This window comes from Choloepus didactylus, chromosome 4 (assembly GCF_015220235.1).
Source record: "Choloepus didactylus isolate mChoDid1 chromosome 4, mChoDid1.pri, whole genome shotgun sequence".
In the NCBI taxonomy this organism is placed as follows: domain Eukaryota; kingdom Metazoa; phylum Chordata; class Mammalia; order Pilosa; family Megalonychidae; genus Choloepus; species Choloepus didactylus.
Window position 1 is genome coordinate 3,154,726 of NC_051310.1, and position 19,084 is coordinate 3,173,809.

Consider the following 19,084-nt stretch of genomic DNA (forward strand, 5'->3'; position numbering starts at 1 on the left):
TCAAAGATTGATTGTGGTGATCAATGGACAACTATATGATGATACTATGAACAAGTGATTGTACACTTTGGAGGATTTTGTTATGTGAATATACCTCAGTAAAATTGCATTTAAAAAAAAAAGGAAAGACAACCTACAGAATGGGTGAAAATAGTTGTAAAATATACATCGCACAAGGATTTACTATCCAGGACATAGAAAGAACTCCTACAACTCAACAACAAAAAGGCAAACAAGTCAATTTTTAAAAAAAGAGCAAAGGACTTGAACCAGGACATTTCTCCAAATAAGATATAGAAATGGCCAATAAGTACATGAAAAGATGTTTAAATTATTAGTCATTAGTGAAATACAAATCAAAACAATAATGAAATACCACTTCACACACACTAGGATGCTTATAATCAAAATAATGGAAAATAATGGCTGGTGGCAAGGAAATGGAGAAATTGGTGCCCTCATATATTGCTGGAGGAAATGTAAAGTGTACAGCTGCTTTGGAAAACAGTTTAGCCGCTCCTCAAAAAGTTAAACACAGAATTAATTACCATATGACCTGTCAATTCCACTCCTAAGGTATATACCCAAAAGAATAGAAAGCAGGGACTCAAAAACAGACACTTTGTACACCAATGCTCACAGTAGCATAATTCACAATAGCCAAAAAGTTGGAAACAACCCAAATGTCCATCAACAGATGAGTGGATAAACAAAATGTGGTATATACATGCACTAAAATATTATTAGGCTGTAAAAAAGGATGCTACAACATGGCTCTACATTGAAAACATTTTCCTGAATGAAATAAGACAAACACAGAAGGACAAATATTGTATGATTCTGCCTGTATGTAGGTATCTAGAATAGTGAAATTCATAGAGACAGAAGGTTGAGTAGTGGTTAAAAAGGGCTGGGGGGAAGGGACAATGGGGAGTTACTATTTAACAGAATTCAGAGTTTGTGTCTGGGATGATGAGAACACTCTGGAAACAGACAGTTGTGACAGATATACAACATTGTGGATGTCCTTAATACTGGTGAATTGTATACTAAAAAATGCTGAAAATGGTAAATGTTAGCTTATGTATATTTTACCACAATTTTTTAAAAAGGCTGAAAAATAAAGAAATGAGTCCATGACTGTTCAGCAGTTTTCTACTGTACTGCTAATCTCATTCTTCTGATCATTTGCCTACTATGTTTTAAATACTCATTCCTGACAAAAGAGCAAACAGCAGGGTTTAAATATCCTGCTTACTTTCACAACATGAGCTTCTGAAAAGACAGGTGAAACTTAATGTGATAAGATGAACAAACTTTTGGATGCTCTCAAGTGTTGGGATGGATTGTGTGTTAAGCTGGTACTATGACTCCTGTCTAAGGCTGTGGAGCACATTTTCCAAACTGCCCTTACTTTTCTGCTGGCGGGTTAGAGTTGGCCCAGAGCGCATCTGAAGGAGAATGGAAGACGGACGTGCAGGCGGCATCACTCTCAGGAGGCAGCGATGGTCAGGTGCGGAGGGCTGAGCACAGCTCAGCGCAGCTCGCCTCCCACCCAGCGTCCAGCTTGTGCCACCAAGGCCACCAAGGGCCCCCAGCCTCCCACCAGGCCCTCGGCTGTGGCCCACAGGGAGGGAGTTCCAGCGACACAGTGACTTCCCAGATATGACAGCCTCCAAAGCCTCTACAGAGCTCCCCGTTCCTAACCCCCTTTTGTTGGCCAAATACACATGCTTCTCATATTTTCTTACAAGCGTCAAACTGTCCACCTGGGACACATCTGCTTTAAGAAGACCAATTTCTCTGCCCCTTCAGCTCCCCCTTGCAGACCTTCTCCTCACCAGCTTTCCTTGCATTCGGGAAGGGCAAATTTATATGTATTACATCTTTTATTGCTCCCTTTACAGAGACTCTGCTTTTTCTGACTAAACCCTGGCTAAAAGAGTTGACTTTTTAAAAGAGGCTTATATGCCTTTATTCATCAATTTTATAAATTTGTAGTTTTTAGAATGAAATACATTTTAATCTCCTCTGATTAAAAACAGTCACAAACGAAATGACAATGCTTTTATTGTTTTAACACAGATATACTATTTGCCAGGTAATCGCTATGATTTCCAACATGTGGACCAAGAATTCTAACTTACGTAAAAACATAAAATATACAAAACTGAAGTTAGTTTAACCAAAATTAGATACTTTCCTTCATGGAGAAAAAAAATTAGAAACTGCCACATGGTTTTTAAAAAACCTAGCTTTCCCTTGTGGCATACTGGGAAACTTGTTTTTCCTGTACCCTAGTTTAAATTACTATAACAGAATATAACATACAAGCACATTTTGGAACCACACATGTAATATCAGCTACTTCTTTTTACCCTAATAAATTTAAAGTAAAATATAGCTTTTTTTCCCAAACAAATTCTTTCAAAACTATTTTTTCCCAAAATATTTAATACAGTGATTTTTTCTGTTTTTAGAAAAGACTAGACTTCCCAATCTTTCCCATCTTGGAGGAAAAAACAAAAAGGCACTGACTACTACCCAGAGTGGGAAGGAACCAGGATGCAGAGGACCTTTCTGGGCAGTGGGAAAGGGTTATGAGGCTCAGCTAGAGGAATGTCAGCCGGGTTCCAGCCTTCTAATCTGCTTCTCCGCTGCTCCCGTCATGGTGAACGGCGGGCACAGCCTGCTGGCACGTTCAGGTGCTTAACACAACCAGCTTATGAAGCTGGTAGAGAAAAGTGGCCTTCTCTCTGCCAGTCTCCCTCTCAGCCTGCTCCATGACCAGCTTTGGGTCGACCTAACGAGGCAAACAAAGGGGCCAGTCAGGCTCCATCTTACCAGCATGGGCTTTTCTAGACATAACATAAATAAGTAAATAAAACTATACACGCACATATACAGAGACATGTAACATACCAGGAAGTAGTCATTCATTTTTCTAAAAATACTTACATAATGCTTCTCTATTCTCAAAATACTTCATACAATATACTTGATAGTTCACTTTTAAATTCATGTTTACTTCCATAATCTTAACTCAGAAATCTCCCCTACATTCCTTCCTACGTAAACACAATAACATCAGTAGAAGCACTGAAAGCATGTGAGTTTTCTAAAACAGGCCAACCTCAAAATGAAGTTCTACTTTCAAGCTAACTCCTGCTACTGTATCCAGCTTCCAACAGCCCCGACCAAGCCCTGGCAGGCGTGACCCTGCCCCCCTTAGGGTTAGGGTGGTGCAACCCTCCCCCCCACCCCCGTTCCCACTGGGCAGAGCACTGGGCCCACAAGGGAACTGGCTCCAGAGACTGGCCTTGAGGATTCTAAAAAGGGAAACCAGCCAAAGGGCAGTGGAGAGAAGGGATTTCTCACAGTGAAAGTCACCTGTAGACTCAGGATGGAAGGATCCATCCTCCAGGGCATCGTCTGACGTCCACTGCCGAAAGATGAGGGATTCATGCCCAGCCGGCTTATTTATAGAGAACCCCCTGGCCCTAGAACTAAAGCTCAAATTCCCCCCAGAGTTTCACTGAGAACACATCTTACTCAGAACTCGAACCCTTACAGACAGGAAACAACAAGGTTCCCACAACGGACCCGGCCCAATCACAACCAGTGAGGTTAAAGCCTGGCAAGCAAACAATGTGGCGGGACGGGCAAGATCTGTGTCTACATACATGGCCAAACCCAGTAACTCACAACCTGATCTTCCCCAAATTACAGGGAAACTGGCCTGGGCCTGCCCTTCCCCTGAGGCAATGCAGGAAGGGCTCCAACAGGGCTTGCCACTGCCCCCACGCTCGCCCTCTCGGTCTCCCGGAGCAACCCCTGCTCTGAGCCGGAACCCACCCTCCTCAGCGGGCCCTGCAGCCTCACTCACCTGATCCCAATCATACGGTTTCTCATGCCACTTAGGGACAATTCTTCCTCTCGGTTTCAACTGACAGAATAAACTGAAATTTAAAAAAGGAAAACTAAATTACTTTAATTACTTGTTAGTAATTGAAAACTCACTGTAACTTTTAAAAAGATTTAAATCCTATATATCTTCCCTCAGAATTATAACTAGAGTAAGTTTTTAAAGGGTCAGATTCTATACAGTTAGGATCTGAGCATATTTTAACTGCAGCACATTCAGAAAAGGGGAAACTGAAGCAGCAGTCTCTGAGGACAGCCCTCAGGCTCTCTGGGCTTGCTCTGTCGCTGCAACTGCTGCACTGCTCAGTCAAGTTCTGTGAAATGCAACAGGACATTTCATATCATCTGCTCTTAAGCAGCCGTTGACAGGTGACAAATACCAGCTTAAAAAGCTTGAGAGACATGGAATTCTAGCAATGAGGAACTGACGAGTTTGCAAATCTTCTCCCCAAAAAACAACTACAAAATTGTACAAAATTACCAACAACAACCATTTCAAGGCTCTAGAAATCAACCCAAGGCAAACAAGCCCAGAAGCACAGATTCAGAAAAAGCCGCAGAACTTCAGGTGAGAAGAGAAGGAGGCTGTGGAGCAACTGCCCACACCTGCCTGCTCAGTCTCCCGGAGGAGAGAAGCCAGGGCTGGGCCGGCCACGAAAGCCAGCCATCTCCACCGCAGGGGCTGGCAGCACTGTCAGGAAACAGCGAACCTGGTAGGAAACGAAAGGCGAAAGCCCACAGCTCTACAGCCTTGGGCTGAGGTCCTGCTTGGGGCATGCGAGACAGGCTCTCCCACACCCCCAGTGGACAGGGAGGTGCAGACACAGACCCCTGGGAAGGCCCGTGCTCCCCCCACAACCCTGGCTGACCCAGAGGCTGCATGCATGCATCAGAAAGACCTGGGGAGCCCTGGCAGAAAATACAAGGCAGGCAAGGGCTGAAAATGGACAGAACTTTGAATGACCTCCCCAAGCCACACAGAGATCCACAGGCAGGCTTAGAAGCCTCAGTGCCCAAGCATCGAAGCATGGCCTTGGACGTGTCACCACTGAGCACTGAGCAGTGCAGACACAAGCACTCCTTTAGGAGGCTGGGCTAAAACCCAGAAATGACAACCAAAAAGCACCACACATGGGGGAGATTAAGTCCAGGCAAGTTACTACTCTGGTACATTTGTCAACAAAACAAAACAAAACAATGACAAAAAATGCAAAGACAACCTTTGAGAGAAAAAGAATCAAAATCCTAAACTGCTACACTGCATTATCTAAAATGCCCAATTTTCAACAAAAAATCATGAGGCATACAAAGACAAGGAACATGGGACTCAAATTCAGTAAAATAAAGCAGCTAACAGAAACGCACTGAGTCGCCCAAGTGCGGGATTTAGAACACAAAGACTTCAAAACAGTTGTTATAAACATGCTCAAACAATTAAAGCAAGCCATGTTAGAGAATTAAAGGAAAACATAATGACAATGACAGAAAGATAATCTCAGTAATAACTAAAAACTCTACAAAAGAACAAACAGAAACTTTAGAGATGAAAGTACAATAACTAAAATGGAAAATCCCACCCTTCGCTCCCTTCCGGAGCCCTTGAGGCTCGCAGCCCCTGACATCTGGATTCCAGTTAGGTTGGACAACGGGAACACCCAGCAAGAGGGGTGCAGGAGGGAGGAGACGGGGGTCAGGATGCTTACCCCTGGCCTCCCCCCCTGGGGGAAGGCTCAACCGAGGGCCCCGTTCCTGGACAGGGGCCCTGGCCACACAGCCTCGGGTACTACCTAGCACACTTTTCAAAATGGCTCCTCTATTACATTCTTCTCGAACGACTTGATCTGAGCCTACCAGTGACTCCTGCCTAATAACGAGACAGGGACAGTGGCTCTCCCAGCAAGTCCATGCCTACATTCTGGCACCTCCGAAATGCTGCTTCTGGCACTGAAATTCCACTTCAGATGATCAGTCGTGCATATCTCCTAAACAACTTAAATCATTCACAGTCGAGACAGCTAGGAAAGGTGACTGAAAGGAAAGAAGCCCATGTCTTCACACAACTTACCCTAAAAGTTTCTGGCGAGCATCATCCTGCAGCTGAGCGGTTCTTTCTGGCCCAAGATACTTAGAACCATTTGGTCCATCACACACTAGCTTGTTAATTGCTGCCCTGACAATGTTAATCTGTAAATAAACAGCAACTCAGAAGCTCATAAGATTTCCGGAGAAAATTATTTTAAAAACATAAATAACATCAATAACCACCATTATAATTTAAGGATTAGTAACAAAAGGAAAACTGTTTTACAGTCAACAGGAATAGTTCAAATTATTTACTATAAGCACGATTTTTAAAGTCCTACCTTATAATTTAATGTATTTTAACCCATGGGGTTACACAGTTTGAAATTAACTATTAGCCTATGTATTCTTTCGACTTTGTCTACAAGGTTTATATGAAAGGCTAAGGTACAACATGTACACTTTACAGCTCTTACCACTTTTTTTTTTTTTAAGATAAACTTTTTATTTTTGTATAATTTTAGATTTATGGAAAAGTTGCAAAGCTAGAACAACAGTTCCTATCTACCCCTTGCCCAGTTTCCCCTACTGCTCACGACTTACGTTAACTACTCTGGCACATTTGTCAAGACTGGGAAACTGGCTTTGGTACAAACTATTACCTGAACCCCAGTGTGTCCTGGGTCTCACGGGGTTTCCCACTCACAGGCGCCTCGGCCCGGGGTGCACTGCGGAATGTCATTCTGTACAGGGATCCTGTCCCCCAGCTCCTAGGCTCTGGGACAGCGTCTCAGCCTTTTCCTGCTTTTTGAGACTGCGACAGTTTTGATGCGTTCCAGTCGGGTGTTCTAAGAACATCCCCCAGTTTGGGTCTGTCAGTGCTTTCCCCATGATTAGAATAGGGATATGGGTTTTGGCCTTTCTCAAGGCATCATATTTGGGGGCACTCGATGAATACCCCCAAAACTTGTCCTGGTGATGTCACCCTTCACTGCTTGGTGAATGCACGTGGTGTCAGGTTTTGCCACCATAACCTTTATCTTTCCCTCTTTCCTGGCTCTGTTGTTCGAAAACATGCTGCTAAGTCTAAGCCACCCTCGGAGGAGGAGGGGAGGCTAAGCTGCAGCTCCCAGAGGGGGAGTCATGGACCACGTCTTACTGGGAATGCGATTATAAGAAATGTGCTTGTTCCCCCCACTTATCTATGGAACTACTCACGTATTTCCAGATGAACTTGTGGGTATTTTATGCTTTGGGTTACGATGCAACACTGCATTATTCATTTCTTGCTCGAATTGGTCCAGCTCTGACCACCAGGGCTCCCTCAGGTTAGCGCCTGTGTCCTTGGACACGGCTCTATCTTCTAGTTTCTCAAGGCACTTCCTTACTTTCTGGCACCACAAGAAGCTCCAGGCTCATCTTTTATTTTCCCCTGACCCAGCCCTAGAATCAGCCATTTCTCCGAGCCCTGGTCACTCTTGCTGGAGAATGGTCTTGACCCCACGCTCTGGGTCTGCTCGTCGCTTCTGGGCCCCCACAGTGAGTGGAGCTCGGCAATGTGGGGGGTGCACGGTCCCGTGTAGAGCACATCCGTGACGGCGGCCCTACCTACCCGCACACATGCACTAGGCCATGCCTGGGTCTGCGCAGGGTGGTGCTCCAATCCAGCACACAGCATGGCTTCTGGCCTGCCGTTCTTGCTTCTCTGTGGTTTCCCACTCCAGTAAGCAGCAGTCCGGCTCCCACCATCCATTCTCTAATCTGTTCAGCCCCAGGAACACAGAAAGCCACTTCATTTTTGCCAGCCTGTGCCCCCAGGAGAATCAACTTGAACAGCCAGACTGCAGTGCTCACGTATGGTTCCTTCTGTTGCTACTCTTACCGTTTTCAGTCCAAACACCGGTTTCCAAAGCTTCTTTGTTCTTTGCCCACTTCAGTGCCACTGTGTCATACATCTGTGGCCCAGTGACATTCATTTGTTGCCGCCTACATGTCATCTCAGGACCTCCCAACACCCTGTTGGTATTTCTCTGGGTTTACTTTCCATAATTAGATTTCTTTACGATGTACGGTTTCAACAAATGCACAGAGCCATGTATCCACTCTCTCAGGATCATAAACAATGGTTCCTTCACCCACTTCGTAGTCAACCACTCCTCCCATCTCCCTCCCATCACCACAAACCTGTCTTTTCTCCCCATAGTTTTGCCTTTTCTAGAATGTTATATGAACAGAACTGTAAAATATATTGACCTTGGGGGCCTGGCTTCTCTCACTTAGTAAAATGCACTGAAGATCCACCCATACTGCTGCGTGAATCAACCGCTCACTCTTTTCTACTACACGACAGTATCTATTATCCTGCTGTGTAGAGGTGCCATGGTTTACCCACTCCCGTCACAGGGCCACCCTGGTTGCTTCCAGTGCTGAGTAGCTGTTAATAAAGCTACTCCAAACATTCACATACAGATTTTACATGGATGAAAGTTTTTAAATAACTCAGATAAATACCAAGGTGTCAGATTAGTCAGTCACATGATAGGTATACGTTTAACTTTAAAAGAAACTGCCTGCTCTTTCCCTGCCGCCACCGGTTTGCGCGGAGGCGGAGGCTCGGGTGCTTTCAAGATTCGGCTCCACCCGTAATCCACCGCCATGGCCGAGGAAGGCATTGTTGCTGGAGGTGTAATGGATGTTAACACTGCTTTACAAGAGGTGATGAAGACCGCCCTCATCCACGATGGCTTAGCACGTGGCATCCGTGAAGCTGCCAAAGCCTTAGACAAGTGCCAAGCCCATCTTTGTGTACTTGCATCCAACTGTGATGAACCTATGTATGTCAAGTTGGTGGAGGCCCTTTGTGCAGAACACCAAATCAACCTAATTAAGGTTGATGATAACAAGAAACTAGGGGAATGGGTAGGCCTCTGCAAAATCGACAGAGAAGGGAAACCACGTAAAGTGGTTGGCTGCAGTTGTGTCGTTAAGGATTATGGCAAAGAATCTCAGGCCAAAAATGTCATCGAAGAATATTTCAAATGCAAAAAATGAACAAATAAACATGGCTCTCACTCGTCAAAAAAAAAAAGAAACTGCCAAATCATCTTTGAAAATGGTGGTACTATTTTGCATTTCCCCAACAATAAACAGGAGTTTCTGTTGCCCCACCTCCCTGTCAGCATTTGTTACTGTCTGCTTTTCAGATTTCAGCTCTTCTGATAGGTATGTAATGGTATCTTGTGCTTTTAATTTGCATTTCCCTAATAACACAAACCATTAGCAACAGCCCATGAATCAGTCTACAAATACACCTCTGGCCAGTTCTCTTTCCAAGCAAAGTGAACACACAGGTGCAGCACTCAAAGTTCCACCCACTGGGAGGATTTCCCCTCACCACTGTCTTTCAGGGACATCCCAGAGAGGGGCTGCAGTGCTGCAGCTGTCCACTTTCAGGTGGTGCCCACATATCATGCAGAACCATTGGTAAACCAGGCCCGAATTTTCTCTTCCTCAGTCAACTGATTGTAAGGAACTCCCCAAGATGCCACAGCTGTGGGCTGGGAAAGAGAAGGTAAGGTGGTAGGAGTGGGGGCCATGGGCATTTGGGCCACTTCCTCATGTAATTCACTTGTGCCTTCAGGACCCACTCAAGCTCTATCTCGTATATACCATTTCCATTTTATGAAGGAGTGCCGCTGTGCATGCCCAACTTTATGGCTTGGCAGGTCAGACAATACCCAGCTCATGATAGGTAACTCAGGTCTCATGGTAACTTGGTGGCCCATGGTTAGGCGCTCTGTCTCTACTAAGGCCCAGCAGCAGGCCAACAGTTGTTTCTCAAATGGAGAGTAGTTATCTGCAGAGGATGGTAAAGCTTTACTCCAAAATCCTAAGGGCCTGCGTTGATTCTCTTATAGGCTCCAAACAGCATCTCTGTTTGCCACTGACACTTCCAGCACCATTGGATCAGAAAATTCACATGGTCCAAGTGGCAGAGCAGCTTGCACAGCAGCCTGGACCTGTCACAGAGCCTCATCTTGTTCTGGCCCCACTCAAAACTAGAAGCTTTTCGGTTACTCGGTAAATGGGCTGAAGTAGCACACCCAAATGAGGAGTATGTTGTCTCCAAAATCCAAAGAGGCCAACTAAGCGTTGTGCCTCTTTTTTTGGTCATAGGAGGGGCCAGATGTAACAGCTCATCCTTCACCTTAGAAGGGATCTCTCGACATGTCCCACACCACTAGACACCTAAAAATTTTACTGAGGTGGAAGGCCCCTGTATTTTTGTTGGATTTATCTCCCATCCTCTGACACGCAGGTACCTTATCAACAAATCTAGAGTAGTTGCTACTTATAGCTCACTAGGTCCAGTCAACATATCATCAATATAACGGACCAGTGTGATGCCTTGTGAGAGTGAGAAATGAGCAAGATCCCTGTGGACAATATTATGACATAGGGCTGGAGAGTTGATATAACCCTGTGGTAGCACAGTGAATGTAAACTGCTGCCCTTGCCAGCTAATGCAAACTGTTTCTGGTGGTCCTTACTAATAGCAATTGAGAAAAAGCATTTGCCAGATCAATAGCTGCATATGCTCAAGCAATGACACCACATCTGGAACAGCAGCTGCAACTGGAGTCACCATCTGGTTAAATTTATGATAATCTGTCATCCTCCAAGACCCATCTGTTTTCTGCACAGGACAAACAGGAGAGTTGAATGGGGATGTGGTGGGAATCACCACCCCTGCATCCTTCAAGTCCTTAAGAGTGGCATTAATCTCTGCAATCCCCCCAGGAATCTGGTATTGCTTCTGGTTCACTACTTTGCTAGGCAGGGGCAGTTCTAGCGGCTTCCACTTGGCCTTTCCCACCATAATAGCCCTCACTCCACAAGTCAGGGAACCAATGTGAGAATTCTGCTAGTTGCTGAGTATGTCTACTCCAATTATGCTTTCTGGAACTGGGGAAATAACTACAGAAAGGGTCCGGGGACCCATCGGACCCACTGTGAGACAGACCTGAGCTAAAACTCCATCATCAATCACCTGACCTCCATAAGCCCCAACTCTGACTGGTAGACCAGAGTGACATTTTGGATCGCCTGGAATTAATGTCACTTCTGAACCAATGTCTAATAATCCCAGAAATAGCTGATCATTTCCTTTTCCCCAATGCATGGTTACCCTGGTAAAAGGGCGTAGGTCCCCCTGAGGAAGGCTGGAAGATTAACGGTATAAATTTTTGGCTGTTTAACAGAGTACTTCCCCAAGGGTACCTGACCTTCCCCTCATTCAAGGGGCTCTGGATCTGTAAACTGTCTCAAGTCTGGGAATTGATTAAGGGGCCATGACTCTGCTTTTGTAATTCAAGTTAGACTTTTGTTCACTTGACCTAGAATTCTGCTGCTGTATAAGTCAACTAACAATTTAGTTGCTGCCCATCTATTTTACTACTAGGTACTCCATGATCTACTAGCCAATGCTAGTTTCTGCAAGTCAGATTATTCTGACTGCTGCTTTGTGCCTGTTTTCCATTATGGTAGCCACACCCACCTTGTCTTTGACAGTTAACTGGTGCCACATGGCTTCTGCTAACTTGGGATTCGATTATCCCCACTGTGTTTAAGGATTCCAGCTCAGCGACAGCAGATCCCACAGTAATATCTAACCTGCAGAGAAGGATGACTACAGAGCTCTTCAGGGATGACAGAGCTAGTCTCACAAATTTATTTCTCACAGTCCTGGTGAAAGGTGTGTCCTCTGGACATTCCAGGGGTGTGTGAGCAGGTCTTCCATGATAAATCCACTCTAACATTCCAATCTCTCTAAGCCTTTGAATCCCCTCCTTTACATTATACCAGGCAGCTCTGGCATTTTGACCTCAGGTAATGTCGGCCACCTTTTGATCCATGTTTCAGCCGACCACCCAAATTGTTAATCCCCTTTCTAACCCCTCAAGCCACAACACTGACTGCAGAATCTCTGCTTAGTGGGCCCGTATCAGTAAATTCAGCCCGATCCAACTTCATATTCCATCCAGCATTATCCCATACCCTTAATACCCATTCCCACACATATTCCCCTGATTTCTGTCTGTATAAATTATAAAACAGTTCTTTTGGAGTATCGCGTACTTCCTCATGGGTCACACTTTGTACCTCACCCTTCGGAGTCTGTTGAGACCTTAATCTAGTTATAGGTCTTGAAGCAAAGACTGGTGGTGGGGGTGGGTCATGAAGAATTAGAAGTATCCCTCAAGCCATTTACCTCAGGACATTCTGTTGCACTTTCATCTCGTGAAACAGGATTAATCTCTCCAGGCAGAGGAGTGAGGGCTGCTTCCTCAGGGGAAGGGATTACAGGTTTAGCGGGCACCGAAGGGTTAATTTCTTTAGGTGGAGGTTGGAAGGCAGGCCCCTCAGGGCAGACTGGAGGTTGGGAAGCTGTTTCCTCAAAGCAGGCTGGAGATTGGGTAGCTGTCTCCTCGGGGAAGACTGGGGGGGGGGGGGCTGTTTCCTCAGGGTAGACCTCTACAGGTATATCTAGCAAAGACTCAGCAGAATCCAGGGTTCCACTGTCCTCACTGCTACTATTATCAATCCATATGTCCCCATCTCAAGTTTCAGGATCCCATTCTTTTCCAATCAATGCCTTTACTTTAACAGCAGACACCCTGAGAGGTTTAGATTTTAGTTTACATTGTAAATCTGCTACTTGCACAATGAGACATGGAATCTGGTTTTCAGAAATCTCAAGTCCGTGGCCACAGGAAATAAGATTTTCTTTCAGGGCACACATAGAAACCTGTATCTCTGTCATATGGCACTTAAGGGTCAAATTTGAAGCCTTTAGCTCATCCCTTTCTCTTATAACTTTATCCAGCCAAAATCATACCTCTTGACTCTGCAAAACTGTGTTAAGGTGTCAAAAACACGGTCAACCAGAGCCTTGCTCCATACAAGGGTATGATTAGGAGAATCAAACGGTGATATTTTGCGTATCTCTAGTGCCAACTCATGCCATGGACTGTCAGTGCCATCTTGATTATTGGAAATGGAGTCACTAGTGCCTTTGAATCTAATCAGAATAGAAAACCAGTTGCAAAAGCCCATTTTAAGATTCTGTTTCTCAAGAACCACTCCTGGTACCAACTTGTCTTAGTTAGGGTTCTCTAAGGAAACAGAATCAACAAGAGATATCTATAAATATAAGATTTTATAAAAGTGTCTCATACAACTGTGGCTATGCAAGAGTCCAAATTCCATAGGGCAGGCAGCAAACTGGCAACTCCAATGAAGATGTTCGATGAACTCCTCAGGAAACACTTTGCTGGCTAGCCGAAGAAGTAGTGAAGGTCCTCTAACTTTCTTGCTTAAAAGTCTTCAACTGATTGGATTAAATCCAGCTGACTGAATTCTCTCATTGTAGAAGACATGCCCTTCATTGATGCAATCAGTCACAGCTGCAGCCAAATGACTGATGGTTTAATAAACCAACCTTCTAGTTTATTAACAAGTCACAAATGTCCTTGCAGTAATGATTAGGCCAGTCCTTGCTTGACCAGACACCTGGGCACCATCACTTGGCCAAGTTGACACATGAACCTAACCTTCACAAACCCCTCCAGGGAATCTTTAATTTCTGTTACTGTGGTCTTCATCAGTATTTGGTTCCTCTTCATAATTTCCATCTCTCTATTGATATTCTCTTTGTGTTCATCTATCATTTTCCTGATTTTCTTTACTTCTTTGACCATGTTTTCCTTTAGGTCTTTCCTTTAGCCTGTTTAGGACCTTTTTAAAAAAAAGTCTTCACCTGTTTTGTCCCAGGTCTAGTCCTCCCTCTCAATGGTTTCTAAAGCTTTAATCTCCTCTTTTTAATCTTCTCATTGCTTCCTGTTCCCTTGTATGTTTTGTAATCTGCCGTTGAAATCTGGACATTTTGATATTTTAATATGTTATAATTTATACTCTGAGGCATCTGTGCCTGTCTTTGCAGACTGACCTGACAACTGCTCTCCTTCAGAGCTTAGTCACACAACAAGTTTAGAGAAGAGCTCAAGGTCACAACACAGGGTCCCTGGTCCTTTCTACATGTGTCACGTTTTGGGCATGTGCGCCTGGCTCTGGGAATTCCCCCATTTTCATGAATATGAATGGCCCCTCTCCCTTAGGAAACAGTTTCTTGCGCTGTTATGTCCTACAGCCAGCAATTCCCCCACAGCCTTCTACAGGAGAGTTCCATGAGCCGCCCTATACATGGGGTAAGTTCTGGGTGGTGAAACTGTGATCAGTGTCCTGGTTCAGCCCCTCAGCTGCCACCAGAGAGACCAGGCCAGACACACATACTTCCAGTATGAATACAAGGGTTACTCTGCTCCCGCCAGAACCAGGACCAGGGATCCGCAATGGGAGTCTGGGCCGGCCCCACACTGAGCCGGTGGGGGCTGGGAGAGGGGCCAGCCAGGGCACCAGATCTCAGATAGGGATCCACTTTTCTGTGGCCCTTTTCTTGATCCAGCACTCGCTCTGCTACTGCCGTCCTTTAACTGTTTTCTGGAGCTTTGAGAAAGATGCTTCTGCCAGTTCTCGTGGTTGTCGAAAGCTTCTGTGGCGGACGAAGAGCCCCGGGACCTCTCACTCCACCATCTTGATCAGCCACGAGCAAAGGTTTTTAATTTTTATAAAGTTCAAGCTTTTTCTTTCACAGATTGTGCTTTTGCTGTTATAGCTAAAAACTCATTGACAAAGCCAAGTCACAGAGATTTTCCTCCTATATTTTCTTCCAGAAGTTTTCTAGTTTACCTTTTACATTTGAGGAGCACGTTTAAGCCCTTAAGCCTCTTTATGTGAAAGGGTGGTTAATATTTAACAACATGATGGTCTGAAGCTGTTATATACACCAGAAAAGAACATGTTCTTAAATTTAATCCACTCCTGTGGGTGTGGACCTGTTCTAAGTAGGATCCTTTGGTGAGTAAGATCTTAAGTGGAGATGTGATTCACCTCATTCAGGGTGGAGGATGGAGTCCTTTGTAAGAGAGACAGAAAAGAGAAAAACCCCAGAGAAGCTCACAGACAAAAGCCAGAGAAGCTGAGAGAGAAAAGGCAGAGAAGCTAAGAGACAGAAGCTAAAAGAGAGAAACACACAGAAGCTCAGAAAGCCACAGCGGGAGCTGCCGGAAGCAGAAAGCGATGACACCCAGGAGAGGAGGACCAGCAGATGCCACCAGTGTCCTCCCACGCGATGGAGGAGCCCCGGATGCCGGCAGCCTGTCTTCAGGAAGAAAGCACCACCTGTTCATGCCTTGATTTGGATGTTTTCACAACCTAAGCACAGTAAGTTTTTAAGTTAATAAATCCCTGTTGTAAAAGCCAGCCCACTTCTGGCATATTGCATTTTGTCAGCTTTAGCAAACTAAAACCAACCAACCAATGTATCAAAATGTAGAAAACTTTCAACAGCAGTGCCATCTGGAAGTAAGGACAGCATGTCTCAGCTCCTTTTCCCCCTCCCTTTTCTTTCTTTCCTTTTTTTTCTGGCTCTTTCCTGCCTTCAGAATAAAATCCCAATCTCAAATGCAAGATTATAAGCATCTTTAGTATTGTTTTTTTTTCATATATACACAGAAGTGATAACTTTCCAAGTGCAATTTAACAAATAGCAAATTTCAAAAAATATTTTAGGTTATAATTCCACAGTTTCAGTTATTTTCTTATTGTGAAATACATATATACATACAAAAAGGCAGTATCTTTCAAAGTATGCTTTAACAAGTAGTTATATAGAAAATTTCCAAAGTTGTTATGAGTTATAGTACCATAGTTTCAGTTATTTCCTTATTGTGAAATCTAATATATATACAAAAAGGTGACAGCTTTTAAATTACAATTTAACAAGTAGCTATAGAACAAATCTCAAAGGATGCTATGGGTTATAGTTCCATCATTTCAGTTCATTCCTTCTAGCTATTCTAGTACCCTAGCAACTAAGAAAAGGAAAATTATATAGAGATTCAGTATTTGTAATCTTTTGTTAAATTCCATCTTGTCTCCTCCTACCCCTTCCTCTAGTTTAATCACTTTTCCAAACTTCAGAGAAGTCTAGGGAGTGACTACCTGTGCCAGTTTGAATGTATTATGTCCTCCCAAATGCCATTATCTTTGAGGCAGTCTTGTGGGGCAGACGTTTTGGTGCTGATTAGATTTGCATGGAAATGTGCCCCACCCAAATGTAGGTGATAACTCTGATGAGATATTTCCATGGAGGTGTGGCCCCACCCACTCAGGGTGGGCCTTGATCAGTAGAGCCATATAAATGAGCTGACAGGCAGAGGGAACTCAGTGCAGCTGCAGCTGTGAGTGACATTTTGAAGAGGAGCTACAGCCAAGAGGGACACTTTGAAGAAAGCACAGGAGCTAAGAGAAGAGCTGCAGATGAGAGACAGTTTGAAGACGGCCATTGAAAGCAGACTTTTGCTCCGGAGAAGCTCAGAGAGGAAAGTCCTGGGAGAAAGCCATTTTGAAACCAGTACTTTGGAGCAGACACCAGCCACGTGCCTTCCCAGCTAACAGAGGTTTTCCGAACACCATTGGCCATCCTCCAGTGAAAGTACCCGATTGCTGATGTGTCACCTTGGACACTTTATGGCCTTAAGACTGTAACTGTGTAACCAAATAAACCCCCTTTTATAAAAGCCAATCCATTTCTGGTGCTTTGCATTCTGGCAGCATTAGCAAACTAGAACACTACCCTAACTTGTTCATGTTGAAAAGGGTTGTCAATATTATGGGAAAAGGGAACCCATCTGGTTGATGTTCCTGAAGAGGCTATTGCTCTGGGTTTTGGCAACTTAGCTGGCATAGGAGCTCTCTGAAGGATTTAAGTTTCTGAAGAATAAACTTACTGAGTGAAACTTTTATAGAGTCTCAGGGATCCGGATATTCTGGTTTTTGGAACTCCTGTAGACTTGGGTTTACCATTCTGTGTCCATTTGGCATATCTAGGTGAAGCTTGCATAGGAGTAACCTCCAGGACAGCCTCTAGACTCTATTTGAGTTCTCTTAGCCACTGAAACCCTGTTTTGTTGCCTTTCTTTACCCCCCTTTGTTCAGAAATGCATTCTCAATCCCTTGGTGCCAGGGTCAGGCTCATTTCTGGAATCCATGTCCCACGTCGCCAGGAAGGCTCATTCATCTGTGGGGTCCTGTCCCACATTGGGGGAGGGTGACGAATTTATTTGCAGAGTTGGGCTTAGATAGAGTCCCCCTCCCTTTTCAATGATGCTGCTTCACCCTCATCAATTTCACGGAACTTCGGAGAAGGGAAAGAAGTGCAAGTACTTTAGGGTAGTGCTTCTCAAACTTTCTGTGGTGAATGACTAGAATTTTTTTAAATTATTCTTTACAAATACTCTCTACCCACCAAGCAAAAACTTTCCCCTCCCCTCCCCCCATTCCCTGGTACCTCTAATCTACTTCAAGTCTCTGCAAATCTGCAGTTTCTACATGTCATATATAAATGACATCATCCAATACTTAACCTTATGGGCCTTGCTCATTTCACTGAGTATGTTTTCAGAATTCTTCCATGTGGTAGCATGTCTCTGAACTTCATTCCTTCTTATTGGCCAATAACACTTGATTGTGTGTATGTACCACATTTTTTCCATATCCATTCATCTGCTGGTGGACACTTAGGTTGTTTCCACCTTCTGGCTATTGTGGATAATGTTGCTATGAAAGCTGGTGCTCAAGTATCTGTTTGTGACCTTGTTTTCACTTTCTTTAGGTATTCACCCCAGGAAGGGAATTGCTGGATAATACAGTTTAACTTCCTGAGGAACTGCCAAACTGTTTTTTCAAAGTGGTCGCACCATTTCTCATTCCAACCGACAAGGCACTAGAGTTCCAATTTTTCTGCATCCTCTTCCAACATTTATTTTCCTTTTTTTTTTAAATAATAGCCATCCTTGTGGGTGTGAAGTGGAATCTCACTGTGGTTTTCGTTTGCATTTCCCAAATGGCTAATGATGTTGACCATCTTTTCAGGTGCCTATTGGCCATTTTTATATCCCCTTTGTAAAAGTGTCCATTCAAGTGCTTTGTCCATTTTTTATCAGGTTGTTTGTCTTTTTATTGTTGAGTTGTAGGATTTCTTTATATATCTGGGATATTAACCCCTTATCTGATACATCGTTTGCCAGTATTTTCTCCTCTCTGTAGGTTGTCTTTGCACTTTTTTGATAATGTCCTTTGCTCACAGAAGTTTTTGGTTTTTTATGAAGTCCACTTTATCTAGTGTCTCTTTTGTTGCTCATGATTTTGATGTATAACCTAAGAATCCATTACCAAATCCCAGGTAATAAAGATTTTCCCTTACGTTTTCTTCTGAGACTTCTATGGTTATAGCTCTTGTATTAAGGTCCTTGATCCATTTCAAGTCAACTTTTGCATATGGTGTGAAGCAGGGGCTCATCTTCATTCTTTTGCATGTGGATATCCAACTGTCCCAGCACCATTTGATGAAGAGACTATTCTTTCCCCACTGCATGGTCTTAGCACCCTTGTCAAAAATCAATTGGCTTTACATGTGTGGATTTACTTCTGGATTTTCAAATCTATTCCACTGATTTATATGTCTGTCCTCATGCCAATACTACACTGTTTTGATTACTGTACCTATGTAGATCATTTTGAAATCAGGAAGAACTTTGTTCTTCTTTTTCCAGCTTTTCATTTTTTTCACTTTGGTAAATGCAATAAAAACAAATTACAGAACAATGAAATATACAAACAAAACATAGAAAATACAATTTTTCAGTATTAGATTCAAAAGACATAGCTTTTTAAAAAGATACAATTGCTCTATCAAGTTGCTGTACCAGGTTCTAAATGCCTAACCTTCACTTCTGTACTCGTTGCACTACAGAGCAGTACTGGCATCCATCCAGTGTCGTGCTTGAAGCGGCACAGCCCTAAAGCACACCTGCCCTGCCCGGCAGCTCCGCCAGCCTACCTGAGCCTGGGAAAGGACCACGAAGGCGGCAGCACTTGGCTCCCACGTTTCCCAATACGAACCAGCAAGACGTTCAGCTGGCCCCGACCTAAACCCAAGGGACACAGAACAGAACCC

The 19,084-nt window shown here is 44.0% G+C and overlaps 2 protein-coding genes across 2 annotated transcripts in view; one reads left to right on the forward strand and one right to left on the reverse strand.

Moving 5' to 3' along the window:
- Nucleotides 1-2,060: 2,060 nt before the first annotated feature.
- Nucleotides 2,061-19,084, reverse strand: part of TDRD9 (tudor domain containing 9) — a 119,705-nt gene continuing 102,681 nt past the window's right edge. The window contains exons 34-36 of the mRNA XM_037831705.1: nucleotides 5,990-6,108; nucleotides 3,887-3,959; nucleotides 2,061-2,803 (exon numbers count right to left, since the gene is read on the reverse strand). Of these exons, the coding sequence (XP_037687633.1) occupies nucleotides 2,702-2,803; nucleotides 3,887-3,959; nucleotides 5,990-6,108 (294 nt within the window). The 3' untranslated portion in view covers nucleotides 2,061-2,701. The remainder of the gene's footprint in view (nucleotides 2,804-3,886; nucleotides 3,960-5,989; nucleotides 6,109-19,084) is intronic.
- LOC119531025 (40S ribosomal protein S12-like) lies at nucleotides 8,524-8,997 on the forward strand. The gene has a single exon (XM_037831709.1). It carries the CDS (start codon nucleotides 8,602-8,604, stop codon nucleotides 8,995-8,997), a length of 396 nt encoding a protein of 131 aa, XP_037687637.1. The 5' UTR covers nucleotides 8,524-8,601.